Here is a 14,973-nt window from a genome sequence, read left to right as displayed (position 1 = left end):
AAGGTCTTTTTGTGAGTTGTGAGGAAGAGGAGGAGGAGGAGGAGGAGGAGGAGGAGGTAGTGTGCCTATGTGTGTGTGTGTGAGTGTGTGTGTGTGTGTGTGTGAGAGAGAGAGAGAGAGAGAGAGAGAGAGAGAGGAGAGAGAGGGAAGAAAAAACTAGATATTGAGATTTGTATTTTTTCTTCTATGTATTAAGGGTTGTTTCTTCAATACCTCTACAACAAAATTAAAATTTGTTAACTACAACATAGCCTTCAATTTTAAAGTTTCTTTTATAAAGCATAGTATTATTTTCTTTGGGTAAGAAACTATATGAGTATGGGACTTCCACTTAAAGCAGTGTCTGGACATTTTGATTGCATTGCTAAACCATGGCCCCCACTAAACAATTTAACTTCTCTAAATCTTCATTCTACCCTACAAACCATCTGTCCACACAGTATTGTGTAAAGTTCTGCCTAAGTACAAAGTGGGGCTAATAATCAGTCACAGAAAGGGTGGGGGGGACAGGGACAGAGATGGAGAGAGACAGAGAGAAGAAAGAGACAGGGAGCCACAGACACCACAATTTCAAAGTATCAAAAGTTTGGTAACAAGATGGGGGCGGGGCTTAAGGGCACCATAGCGTCTCACTTTTCGCAATCGTCATCAGGCATCGCCGATGGAGGCGGGGCCTATCGTAGCCACGCCTCCGCAACGCTCCTCCGCTGCTCCGTGACGCCATCAGAGGGCGTCGCGCGGGGGCGGGGCGCCGCCCTAGGGTGCTTCGGCCCTGACTGGAAACTGAGTGGACTAGGCTGGGCGATTCTGCCGAGCTGAGGCTGGTGGGGCTGGCCGGCGGGCCGGAGCATGGCGGACCAGATTCCCCTGTACCCGGTGCGCAGCGCGGCGGCCGCCGCGGCAGCCAGCCACAGACGTGCGGCCTACTACAGCGCCGCCGGACCCGGGCCCGGTGCCGACCGGCGCGGCAGGTAACGGCGGGCCCGACCCTTCCCGGCTCCGAGGGGCTTCGCTGCCGGCCCACGGTCCGCACGGAGCTTTAGAGCCGGGCGCGGGCGGGCCGCGGATTCCAGAGCCCGGGGCCACGGACCGAGCCGCGCCCGGGGATTCGGAGACGCCGCCCGCCCCTCCCGTCGCTTCGGGAGCCCCAAAACTTAGTGTGTGGGCGAGCAGGCCGGGGTGACAGGTGCCACTTACCGTAGCGAGGGTGACAGACACGCCTGGCAGAGCGGCACTGAGTCTTCCAGAAGTGGAGCGCTTGTGTACACAGGACTCTCTGTTGACAGGAGATGTTCTGGAAGAGTAGAGTGAAGACTGAGGCTGGATGGTTTAGAGGGGCCGTAGTTTAGCAGTGCAGTGAAATGTCCAGACCTTGTGGTAACTGGAAGTCTCATACTCATATAGTTTCTTACCCAAAGAAAAAAAATACCGTGCTTTATGAAAGAAACTTTAAAACGAAGAGTTAGTTACCTTGGAGTTACTAAATTTTACTTTTGTTGTAGACACACTGAAGAAACACCCTAATATATAGAAGGAAAAAAAATTACAGAGCTCACTTGAATAGTTTCTTCCGAATCAGAGCTTTTAAATACTTTGTGGGTTGAACATCATTTATTTAGAGACAGGGGCTCCCTGTGTATCCTTGGCTGGCCTGGAACTTGCTCTGTGGACCAAGCTGACCTCGAAGTCATAGAGATCCTCCTGCTTTTGCCTCCCCCAGTGCTTGGATTAAAGGGGTGCGTCACCACACCCAGCCTTATTGTTTTTGTGAAAACCAGGTATTGAGTATGCTTTCAGGGGCCATCAGGATGGGCAGCAAGAGAACTGTTGGAAGTCTGGTTCTTGGCTGTTTGAGAGACTTACAGGGCAAGTGTTCGAATGTGTTAGAGAACTGAATTGGATCTTGGTCCTGGTAGTTTGAATTGGGCCCATTTCTTTCTCTATACCCTCATTTCCTCATCTTTACACTGGTGATTCATAGTCGTTTCTCATGGGAACATTGGCTGAGGATTACAGAGCGTCTGTCAGGTGCCCTTTCCGAGTGCTTGCCTGGAGGTGGATACTCCAAGCTACCTTTTCCTGGTCTCCATGGTACCAGATGAGGAATCGCCTAGTAGTTGTGTAAGTGATTAATCTTAGGAACTTATTTGGAAATTTCATTTTGTCATATTTTGGATCTTCTTGCTTTATATATTCTGAAGCTCTACTGCTTGATGCAGGCTATGTATTCAGGATCCATATTTTAAGTGTTGGGTCGCTGCTTTTATTATTTAATTTTCTTCATTTCTGATTATTTTGTTCAGAAATCCATGTTAGATATTAGAATAGTCACTCCTGCTTTTTTGGGTTAAGGTTTATATACTGTTATCTTCCTTCCTTTTGTTCATTTGTTTTTGTACTTTCGAGACAAGATTTCACTGTGCAGACTTGACTGTCCTGGCACTTGCTCTGTAGACGGGGCTGGCCTTGAATTTACAGAGAGCCACCTGCACCTGTCTCCCTAGTGCTGGAATTAAAGATTTGTACTACCACCACGTGACTGTTACCTTTCTATTTATCTGCCTCCTCCCCACCCCATCCTGCCAGCCCCTTTTCCTCCCCCCCCTCAGGGTCTGACAGTGTAGGTCATGATGGCCTATAACTCCTTATCCTCCTGAGTTGGTATTACAGGTATACACCACTATACCTTAGTTTATGTTTTATGCCTTGCTTAATTTTTTTTTTAAATTGGTATATTAAGAACATTTATATTCAAGCTGATTTTCCATAATGAGAACCTATTTGTGGCATTTTATTTTCTGTTTCTTCTGACTTTTTTCTTGAGTTCTTTTGGGTTATTGAACAATTTTTTAGTAGATAATTTCTTCATTTACATTTCAAATGCTATCCTGAAAGTCCCCTATACTCTCCCTCCCCAACCCCCGCTCCCCAACCCACCCACTCCTGATTCTTGGCCCTGGCGTTCCCCTGTACTGGGGGCATATAAACCTTGCAAGACCAAGGCGCCTCTCTTCCCAATGTTGGCCAGTTAGGTCATCTTCTGCTACATATGCATCTAGAGACACAAGCTCTGGGGGTACTGGTTAGTTCATATTGTTGTTCCTCCTATAGGGTTGCAGACCCCTTCAGCTCCTTGGGTACTTCCTCTAGCTCCTCCATTGGGGGCCCTGTGTTCCATCCAATAGCTGACTGTGAGCATCCACTTCTGTATTTGCCAGGCACTGGCATAGCCTCACAAGAGACAGCTATATCAGGGTCCTGTCAGCAAAATCTTGCTGGTATGTGCAATAGTGTCTGCATTTGGTGGCTGATTATGGGATGGATCCCCGGGTGGGGCAGTCTCTGGATGGTCCATCCTTTCGTCTCAGCTCCAAACTTTGTCTTCCTTCCATGGGTATTTTCTTCCCTATTCTAAGGAGGAATGAAGTATCCACACTTTGGTCTTCCTTCTTCTTGATTTTCATGTGTTTTGCAAATTCTATCTTGGGTATTCTAAGTTTCTGGGCTAATATCCACTTATCAGTGAGCGCATATTATGTGAGTTCTTTTGTGATTGGGTTACCTCACTCAGGATGATATCCTCCAGATCCATCCATTTGCATAAGAATTTCATAAATTCATTGTTTTTAATAGCTACATTATGTAAATGTACCACATTTTTTGTATCCATTCCTCTGTTGAGGGACATCTGGGTTCTTTCCAGCTTCTGGCTATTATAAATAAGGCTGAGATGAACGTAGTGGAGCTTGTGTCCTTATTACCAGTTGGAACATCTTCTGGGTATATGCCCAGGAGAGCTATTGCTGGATCTTCGGTAGTACTATGTCCAATTTTCTGAGGAACTGCCAGACTGATTTCCAGGTTGTACAAGCTTGCAATCCCACCAGCAATAGAGGAGTGTTCCTCTTTCTTCACATCCTCGCCAGCATCTGCTGTCACCTGAATTTTTGATCTTAGCCATTCTGACTGGTGTGAGGTGGAATCTCAGGGTTGTTTTGATTTGAATTTCCCTGATGATTAAGGATGTTGAACATTTTTTCAGGTGCTTCTCAGCCATTTGGTATTCCTCAGTTGAGAATTCTTTGTACTCCGTTTTTTAATGGGGTTATTTGAATTTCTGGAGTCCAGTTTCTTGAGTTCTTTGTATATAGAACAATTTTTTTTAAAAGATAGTTTAACTTTGTAGCTCAGGCTAGCCAGGAACTCAGTACATAGCCCAGACTAGTCTTTAGCACTCACAGTCCTATTTTTGACTCATGTTTAGTGGTTTTCAATGCATTTCTTTGTATAGCTGTTACTTAGGGTAACTCTGGACATTATTATAGTGTATTATTATTATAGTGTATATACATATAATGGATCCCAGTATACTGTTGATATTTTAAGGGTAAGATTTGCCTCTTTATGTTCTTCTATCCATTTTCTGTTAATAGACTTGTTATGTTATATGTAAGTTTTACATTTTAAAAGTATATAAATGTTTCATTTATGTATTTTTGGAAGCCCACACCTGACAGTTATAATTTCTACTTTTTCTTTCAATTTAGAAGCCTCATGAAGAAGTAGTCTTGGATTATAGTTTTTGCCTTTCCTCTTCCCTGCTTATTTTCTGATATCCTAGAATTCCTTATTTTTGCTCCATTTAAACATTCTGCAGCCATTCTTTTAGTTTTCCTTCATCTGCGGCTGTTTCTGTTTTCCCATCATTTCTGAAGGTTAATTTTACAAGTATAGTGACTGTCTCCTTCACAGTTTTACTTTCTATGCTTTCAGGTTTATGGGTTATAGACAGCCATGGTTTGAAAATATTAAATGAAAATTTACAGAAACCATTTAGATGTTTAAAATTATGTGCTGCTCTGAATATTTATGAAGTCTAGTGGTCTTACTCCTTCCTTCTGAGATGTGAACCACCACCTCTGTGCCCTCTCTATATTACCCAGTAATCAACCACTTGAAAGTTTTCTGTATTGTTGTGCTGTTGACTGTCCTGGAAGTTCAGTGCTTAAATGATCCCAATTTTACCTGATAATATTTCCAAGTACAAAAGACATGCATCTGGCCATCTTTTTAGACATATATTGTTACACACTGTATTACAGGAATGTATGTAAAAAAAAAATCGTTACCGTGTATATTGTTTTGTAGTGTATGGTTTCAGACACCCACCAGCAGACATTCTTGGAGGAAAAGAAGAAAGAACTGTATTGCAATTGGAATGACAGTCCATCCAGCATTTGAAAAGTGTTAGACCACTTCCTTGAGCTTTCGTGATTTCTGATGAGAAATCTGCTGTCAGCTGAATTGTCTCACTCATCACTACAGCCTTTAAAGAAAAACTCAGGAGTTTGATGGTTGCAGTTTTGCATGGGTTTCTTTTGGCTTATCCTTTTTTGTTTTTTTTTCTAGTAGGACTTCAGAAGTCTTTTCTTGAGTTTTTTTGTTTTTTTCCCCAGTTCCTGAGTTTGTCATTTGCTTGTGGTCCAGTTTTTTTTCAGATTGGGCAGTTCCTGTTCTGTCTTGTTAACCAGATCTTCCTTCTGTTCTGCTCTGACCCCGCCTTTTCCATTTTGAATTTTCAGTTGGTTCTTCTTCCTGTTAGCTCTCTTCATTGGATCAGCTTTCCCATTATTTACTCATGTGTTCATGATTGCCACTCCCCCTCCCCCATGTCCTCTTTCTTCTTTTTGAGACAGGATCTCTATTATGTAGCTCTGGCTGTTCTTGAACTCTCCATGTAGACCTAGTTGCCTTACACACAGAGATGCACCTGGCTCTGTGTCTGCTTCCTGAGTGCTGTGCTTAGTCTCTCCCTTATTTTTCGAGGCAGGGTCCCTTGCTGACTCTGGTTGCACTAGCTGGCTGGGGTGGCTGGATAATGAGCTCAGATGCCCTGCATGTCTTCGTGTCCTCATCTCTGTCTAGTGGAATTATATATAATAAATTATAATAATAATAATAATAATAATATAATATCTAATGTGGAATTCAGGCAGTTTATCATCTGCAGAGCATTTTTTTAATGATAGCTTTCTAAAACTCATGTCAGAATATTTTGTTATCTGTAATTTTGATGTTAACATCTCTGATTCTCTTTTTCTAACTCAAGTTGAGATCTTTTATTCTCTTTTCATTGCATCCTGAACATTCTGAGTTTTAAGTGATGAGATTTAATTCTTCATTTTACCAGTCTTCCTGAGATACCATGTTAGTAGTAGGTGGGGAATGTGGAAGACACTGTCTTGAAGGGCCAGGTTTCTTGCATAGCTTTGATACCTGAGAGGGGAAGGGTGTCCTGTTTGCTCCCATTCGAGATGCCCACTAGTCTTTGTCTTGTGACTGAAGCCTGAAGGCCCCAGGGATCTGACCTCAAAAGATTTCCCATACCCTATTCTTTCCTTCCCTCTTCTCACCCCCCTCCACTGTGTGTGTATGTGTGTGTATATATATGTGTGTGTGTGTGTGTGTGTGTGTGTGTGTGTGAGAGAGAGAGAGAGAGAGAGAGAGAGAGAGAGAGAGAAAGAGAGAGAGATATGAGGGAGTTGTTTGTCCATGTTTGTTAGTGCTTTTTCTTCTTTGAGTTTTCTAAACTCAAAGTAGTGAGTTACTGGCTTTGCGTAGAGGCACTTGCCATAATATAACAGCTAAACTTCATTGTTTAAAAAGAGACTCATGCTGAGAACAGATGGGTGTTGTCTGATTATCTGCAAAAATTAGTGTTTCTTGGTAGATGTAACACAGATTTTTATAATGCTGGCTTGCTTATTTTTGTGGATCTATACATAATTTCATTCGAGTCTTAAAAGTTTTATAATTATGATATAATATCGTAATTATAAAGATTTTTTTCTTTGATAATTAGAGCTGAAGAGTCTGGCTTGTTTGTGGTGTGGGGATTGAGCCTAGAGCTCTATGTTAGTAGTGCTCAGTCTTGGCAGTGATGCTAAGATGATACTAGTCTACTTGTTTCAGGTCCAGAGTGTTCTTTGGAGTTTCACAAATGTCTATAGAAGTTAATAAAGATTTTCATTGGGAAGGGATCCATAGATCACCTTGAAAATAAGAAATTCTTTACACTTGTCAGAATAGGCATGTTTCATTTATTTACACATATCTCAAAGTATTAGTGTGAAGATAGAATTGATAATAGGGTCCATAACAATTATAGACTACTAGAATTTATGTCCCGAGCTAACAGGCCTTAAAGTTTTTATATTATGTTTATTTAATATTGGATATTATATTATTAATTCTAGTTCAAAATATCCTTTCTATGTATAGTGATGGTATAATTTCTTGTTCCGGAATATTTTTAGGTTTCTTATACAACTTTTTAGAAATCACTGATTTATTGGGGCTGGAGAGAGATGACTTAGTGGTTAGGAACACTGGCTTCTTTTGCAGAGGCTCTGGGTTCTATTCCCAGCATCCCATGGCAGTTTACAATCATCTGTTACTACAGTCCCAGGGAATCCAGTGCCCTCAGGTGGCCTTTATGAGCACTAAGCATACATGTGGTACAGAGGCATGCATGGCAGACAAAATACCCATACACATAAGAAATAAATATTTAAAAGACAAGAGAGAGGAGGGAGGGAGAGGGAGGAAGAGGAGGAGAGAGGAGAGAGAACTAGTTCAAGATTGTAGTCACTTTTCACCTTAAGGGATTGGCTAGTCTTCCTTATTGTTCCTTGCTTTTTCCAACCAAGACTGTGGCATGTTTTCTGATACCATCTCCTTAATTACTTTGATGGTGATAGTACTGCTCATTACTGCTTTAATTTTAGTTTTAGTCTATTTTGTGCTACAAAACAGTCTAGGTAATGTATGAAGGGCAGAAACTGCTTTCTTAACAGTTCTAAAGGCTGTGTGGTTCAGATCAATCCAAGCATGTCTTCTTGTTGTTCTTTCTGTATGTCAGAAGAGCATGAAAGAGCCACTCCCATTTCTGTTGGCATTTACTCTTTTTGAGGGTGCTCTCATGACAGAAATATCTCTGGTTACGGTCTGTACTGGCTGGTTTTGTATGTTAACTTGACACAAGCTGGAGTTATCACAAAGATGGGAGCCACCCTTGAGGAAATGCCTCCATGAGATCCAGCTGTAAGGCATTTTCTCAATTAGTGATCAAGGGTGAAAGGGCCCCTTGTGCGTGGTGCCATCCCAGGGCTGGTAGTCTTGGATTCTGTAAGAAAGCAAGCTGAGCAAACCAGGGGCAGCAAGCCAGTAAGTAACATCCCTCCATGGCCTCTGCATCAGCTCCTGCTTCCTGACCTGCTTGAGTTCCAGTCCTGACTTGGTGATGAACAGCAATGTGGAAGTATAAGCTGAATAAACTCTTTCCTCCCCAACTTGCTTCTTGATCATGATGTTTTTGCAGGAATAGAAACCGTAAGACACACTGAGGCATAGGCATTAAACTGCTGTCACACATTTGGAGGGTATATAGAAAAATAAAAGCCGAATATGTACACATTAATAGTCATGCCTGATCTCTAGTGACCCATGGGATCTTACGAAGACATGTGGGCCCCCTATGACCATGGTACCTTACCAAAACGACCAGACTCAGAAACACATGAGATGCCTGCCACTTCACCCACATGTACATCCCTCTTAAATGGCCCATGATTCTGAGACCAAGCAACTTCTCTTCAACAGCATTAAAAACTTCACACCCCTCAGTGGCTTGATAACCTCTGGAAACTCTCCTGTTGCTTGGTACCATTGTGTTTCTATACATTTGCTCTTTGTCTTTTCATGCATTTGGTGAGTTCTTTGTACTGACTGTGCCTCTACCTTCCATAAGCCATTTTCATGGCAGGGGACAGAGCATTCCAGCCCTAGCACTCTTTGCTTTTCACTGTTAGAGGCAGGGGAGGCCGGGTTTCTCATCAGCCTCTTAGTAATGACTCCTAGCTGACACTGTTGAACTGTGCAGCTCTATTCAATGGAGGACATACGCATAGTTCCCTGCACAGCACTTATTGGCTGAGTTGTTATTCTTCTTTGTTGGTATCAGGCATTCTAAAGTTTTGAACATCAGATACATTTTAGATTAATGTACTTTAATATAAATTCTCAATATTTTTATTGGGATAGAAACAGTAGAGCGGTCAGATGCTTCAGGTGCTGTGTAAGTGTAAGCTGCCCACTCTTTGACCTCCCTCACAGTCATGGAAACTCTGTGCCCTGCAGTACTTGAGCAGTCTGTTGAAAGCCTGTGACAGCGGCTGAGGTGGCATGTCCTCCTCCTTGAATGAGCAGTGCACTTGAGCCCATGTCATTGCTTCTGTTTTCTTTGTTCACATTGTTTTTACTCATTTAAAAAAAATGTTCCAAGAATTATACTTAATTACTGGGAACGCTGATTTCTCTTGAGTGACAAACCAATTAAGTGTGTATGACACCAGGCAACAAAGACACTTAGGATTCTATGCTTATCCTGCCTCTGGGAAAAAAAATACATTATTCATCATCTCATTGTTTTTAAATACTGAAGTAAAATTTTCAATACAATAGGAAAATTGCTTTGGAGGGGGAATAAATTGCTTGCCAGTTCAGAGGCTACATTTCTGAAGTCTAGGACACTAAACTTGGTGTTGTTCATCTTCTCAGCCTCCTGAACTCCTCGGGTTGCTTTTCTAGAGTCAAAGTTGGTAAGACTCTGACTTTCTCAACAGGATCACTGAGAGAAACTCAGTGGGGAAAAAACAACACAAAAATCATACACACACACACACACACACACACACACACTGAGAGAAACTCAGTGGGGAAAAAAACACACAAAAATCATACACACACACACACACACACACACACACTGAGAGAAACTCAGTGGGGAAAAAACACACAAAAATCATACACACACACACACACACACACACACACACTGAGAGAAACTCAGTGAGGAAAAAACACACAAAAATCATACACACACACACACACACACACACACACACTGAGAGAAACTCAGTGGGGGGGAAGAAAACAACACAAAAATCATACATACATATATATACACACACACACACACACACACATGCACACGCACTGGTGTTCTGAAGTTTGATTGCATTTTGGATAGTCATTTTTCTACTTTATGTAGAAACTTTGTTCAAAGACATAATTTTATGCAGGAAAAGAAAAAGGACCTTTTCAGGGAAAATACTTCATTCAGGCTCTTTCATGGATCTCCCCCCCCCCCCAATCACCTAAAATGTAATACCCTGTTGCCTGTAGCCCCGGGATCTCCTTGCAGAGACCGTTCTGTAGAAGTCAGGATGCTTGACTTAGGCTGCTGCAGATGAGAACTTCAGGCCAAGTCAGTGTGAAGTAGAAATACAATTTAAGCTAGGCATCTGTAAGGAAAGACAGGCCTAAAACAGCTTACTTAGTGACAGACAAATATCTTTAATCCCAAGACAAAAGAAGTGGAGGCTGACTGATCTCCGAGTTCCAGGTCAGCCTGGCCTACATAGTAAGACACTGTCACATACAGACAGACGCACGCATGCAAGCACAAATAAGTAAGTAAATTAAAAAAAAAAACAAAAACAAAACATTATTGGGCTCCTCAGGTCAAGGCACTTGCTCTGCAAGCCCAAGGAGATGGAAGGACAGAACCAATTCCTAAAAGTTGCCCTCTGACCTCTACATGTATATGGACATGTCTATACATGTATACTAAGAAGATAAAGAAAAGGGTAGGTAGTATTATATGCCCTTAAATGGCCATGGGCTTCTTGAAACAGAGTCTCATTTAAGTTTCTCAATAAAAGCTATCTACATAACTTTTGTGGCTTTTGAAATTACTGTGAGAAATTAAAGATTTAGTAAAAAGCAAGTTTTAGTAAACTTTAAGGATTCTTTAGGAAATGAGGTCATAGGTTGGGGTGTGTTTTAGTTGGTAGAGTGCTTACCTAGCTCCGTGAAACTGAAGCTGGGGTTTCTATCCCCATACAGCTAAAACCATGGTGGGCTTAGCATATGGAGACAAGATCAGAAGTTTAAGATCATACCCATCTACATATTGAGTCTGAGGCCAGTTTGGGGTACTTGAGACCCTGTCTTAAAACTACCACCCTCCCCCATTCAAAATCCCAACAAATAAAAGAATAAGATCATGAGGTGGTTTCTGAGGTACATTGATAGTTTATAGGCTCATAAGATAAATGCATGGCTCACAAGGTTCAAAGGACTACCTTATTATCTAAGCAGACCAAGACATGTTTTTACTGAAAACAAGGTTCCTTATCTTGTGGGCCCTTCTTGATTCCCCGTCAGCAGGGTTTAGGAGCCTTTCCTTTCCTAAGATTAGTTTCCCGTTTTCCTGACATGGACCAGCCCATCATATGTATGGTGTGTGTGTTTTATGTGTATGAGTGCTTTGCCAGCATGTATGTGTGTTTATGTATGTACTATGTGTCATGGTGCCTATAGAAGCCAGGAGAGGGTGTTAGATTCCCTGGAAATGCAGTTATGGACATTTGTGAGCCCCATGTGAGTGCTAGGAACTGAACCTGGGTCCTCTTCAAGAGCCACAAGTGCTCTTAACCACTGAGCTATCACTTCAGCCCTCCCTGATACATTTAACCAGGTCTTTGTCATGGGTATCATAACCTTTTTCATTTCTTTGGTTCCTCTTTTAAACAGCTCAGTGAAGTTATGGTTGTCTTTTTAGGTAAAGTTGTACACATGTTTAACTCCATGGGTAAAGTTCTGCCCTTTAGTAGCTGTATAGCACTATATGGTAGCAAGAAGGCTTGTAATAAATTTTCATAAATTGCTCACTATTCCCACCAGCATGAAGAATGTCCATCCAAGACTACTGAGCATGTTAAATGTTAAGAATTACTTTTTAAAATGCTAGGTAGAGATGCATGTCTGTTATTTCACCACTAAGGAAGCTGGGGCAATAAGTTCTCAAGCTTTATTTAGGCCAGCCTGAGCTATATAGTGAGCCCCTATCTCAGACAATAACAGGGAAATTAATTTATCCACTTGAAAAACAAGGCAAAGCACATTTTAAAGGTTTAGAACTTCTAAGGACTAGTTATAAATGAGACTAAAACTCTTTTCTGATGCTTCCCTGGTACTGTGTGTCTTGTCCACGATCACCTCTTCATCCCCAGCACTTGCACATCGCTGCTCATCTTGAAGGCCTCTGTTCTCTGCGCCTTCTAGAACCTTCGTCAGCTGACTGCTTTCTAGTATATAGGGAAGTACAACATTACTGCTGTGATGATACCTGATAAAAACAAAGAAGTGTTTATTTTAGTCCTGAACAGTATGTATGGTGTATCCTCATTGGGAGAGAGAGGAATGTGAGGCTCTTGGCCACACTGTATCCACAGTCAGGAAGCAGAGAGACAATGTTGGTACCCAGTATATTTCATGTAGGATCTCAGTCTATGGGATGAATCCACACACACTTGAGAATGGGTTTTCCCCCTTCAGCCAAACCTCTCTTGAGGCATTCTTCTCATGGATATAGGCAGACAACCAAGATTACCCTCACAGGAAGGCAATTTATTTTTATTTATTCCTGGATTTATTTTCTTTCTAGATCTCTTTTTGTGAGTGAGTTGTTAGTTTACTTGTTTGTTTTTTTTTAAAGATTTATTTATTATTATATATAAGTGCACTGTAGCTGTCGTCAGATGCACCAGAAGAGGGTGTCAGCTCTCATGACGGATTGTTGTGAGCCACCATGTGGTTGCTGGGATTTGAACTCGGGACCTTCGGAAGAGCAGTCAGTGCTTTAACCACTGAGCCATCCCTCCAGCCCAGTTTACTTGTTTTTGTCCTGTGTGTTTGTGAACTTCATATGAGTAAGGCATGTGTGCTGGTCTAATGTGTTGCGCTCACTGCCTAGGCCAAGTGTAGCATATGCAGGCACTGAAGTGTCTAGTGCTAACGTACTAATGTGCTTAAACATAGTTTTGTGAATTTGCCTGTATTTCTTTGTGAATTGCCTTTGCTTATTTGTCATCTGAAGTGTGCTATATTTTTTGTAAGAACTGTTCATAAAGATGACCCCCACCCCCACGCCCTCTTCAGTGCTGCAGAGCATAGACATCTGCAGTGCCTGTCTGGTGCCCGGTAGAAGTCAGCACTTAGTTTAGTCATTGTCATCAGGTCTCCTAGTCCCTATAGCTCTTAATTGAAGAATCAGGAGGTCCTTTGTGTGCTTTTTAGTATGTGACATGTTCTCTAGGGTAGTGGTTCTCTACCTTTCTAATCCTGTGACCCTTTAATACAGTTCCTCATATTGTGACCCCCCAACCATAAAATTAATTTCATTGCTACTTCATAACTGTAATTTTGCTACTGTTATGAATTATAATGTAAATATCTGTGTTTTCTCATTGGTCTTCGTTGACCCCTGTGAAAGGGTCATTGGACACTCAGGGGTCATGACCTACACAAGTTGACAACCACAGTTCTATATGATTCTTGAATGAAGTTGTTCTTTTGGTTTTTGTGTAAGGAGTTACATTTTCCTTTTTATCTCATTGGTGATTGATTTGGGCCTCCACAAAGTGTGGGTAGATGTTAAAGATATCTTTCTGTTACTGTTTAAAAAAATACCTTCTGACAAGAGAATATATGTGGTATGATTTTACTTTAAAGCTGACAAGTTGGGTTTGGGTAAATAGTGTTTAGGTCACAGTGGTTGATAGTTTTAAGTGTGTTTTTTAGCTCTTTGATTCACTTTTCTATAAACAGAAGAGTTGTGGCATAGAGTGGCCTTGTCAATTTCACCTTTGATTTCTTATCAGCTTTGTTGCATGTGCTTTCAAGACCTGGTGCTAGGTGCATGCTTGTTTAAGATTATTATATTTTATTGGTGAATTACACATTTTAAATTACATTAGTCCCAGCTGATTAAAAAAATACTTTTGGGGACTGAAAAGAGATGACTCACCTGAATTCAGTTCACAGCACACATGTCAGGCAGCTAACAGTTTTGTGTAACTCCATCTCCTAGCAATCTGAGGCGCCTCATGGCCTCCCACACTAATTGGCATACACTCACATACATATACACTTAAATAAAAATAAATCTTTAAAAATGTCTTAGTTGTCTTAGTTAATACAGCCATGCAGCTTCCTTTTGAGGAGTCTTCACACCATGTCATTTCCATTCTTTTATTTTGATTTTTCAATCCTACTTATTCCTTTACTTAAGGCATCTCCTTGAGGTGGTGATTTTTGTACTCCAGAGACTGTCTGACACTGTGCAAAGACACTGTTGGAAGACTTTTCTTGTCCCAACAAGGGCTGATGCTGTTGGTATTTAGTACCTAGAACTGCGGTCCTTTTGAACTTAGGGTGTGCACAAGGACAACACTCCACGGTAAGGAATATGTGGTCAAGATGTAGATTCTGCTCTGTTGAGGAACCTCACTGATGGTTACAATATCCAAAGCTAGTTTAGCAGTGTACCTTGAGCATTGTTATCTTCCCACATCATGAAAAAGCAGAGGGCCCACCATGTCTTACACTCCTGTCCTGGTGGGCTTCACAGTGTTGCAGTGAGACTCACCCCACACAGCTGCCATTTTACGTTGCATGGCCCTGCACATGTGTAAAGAACTTTTGTTGTTGTTGTTCTTGGCTCTTAAAATTCTGAATTACCTCCTGATACTGTTTTTATCTTGAAACTTTGCTTAGCATTCTTTAGGGCAGAGCTGCTGACAAAAAAAAAAAAAAAGTCTTCTTGGTTTTCCTTCATCAGAGAATATTTTGGGTTGTTGGATATAACATTCTGTCTGGTATTAACCAAAGTTTCCAGAAAAAAAAAAAGAAGTTACATCTTACATCTGTGTAAAGATGTTACAAAACTAAATGACTGACTGGAACTTAATGATTATGGAGGGTTATGCAGGCTATTATGGAGGGTGTCAACAAAACACAGGATGCCCAGAGCCATGTCATCTGTGCCTGTTTCAGTTCCTTTATAAA

At 41.5% G+C, this 14,973-nt stretch overlaps 1 protein-coding gene across 3 annotated transcripts in view; it reads left to right on the top strand.

The window, feature by feature from the left end:
* The first annotated feature begins 729 nt into the window (after positions 1-729).
* Positions 730-14,973, top strand: part of Atp9b (ATPase phospholipid transporting 9B (putative)) — a 207,808-nt gene continuing 193,564 nt past the window's right edge. For 2 of the 3 annotated variants that reach the window (XM_021214520.2, XM_021214521.1), the window contains exon 1: positions 850-971. In XM_021214520.2, the coding sequence (XP_021070179.1) occupies positions 850-971 (122 nt within the window). Of the gene's footprint in view, positions 972-14,973 lie in introns of all 3 variants that reach the window. The other variant, XM_029546803.1, reaches the window with a different exon arrangement.

This window comes from Mus pahari, chromosome 15 (assembly GCF_900095145.1).
Source record: "Mus pahari chromosome 15, PAHARI_EIJ_v1.1, whole genome shotgun sequence".
Taxonomy (NCBI): domain Eukaryota; kingdom Metazoa; phylum Chordata; class Mammalia; order Rodentia; family Muridae; genus Mus; species Mus pahari.
The sequence above is the reverse complement of the archived record's forward strand: the minus strand, read 5'-3'. Positions and strand labels throughout refer to the sequence as shown.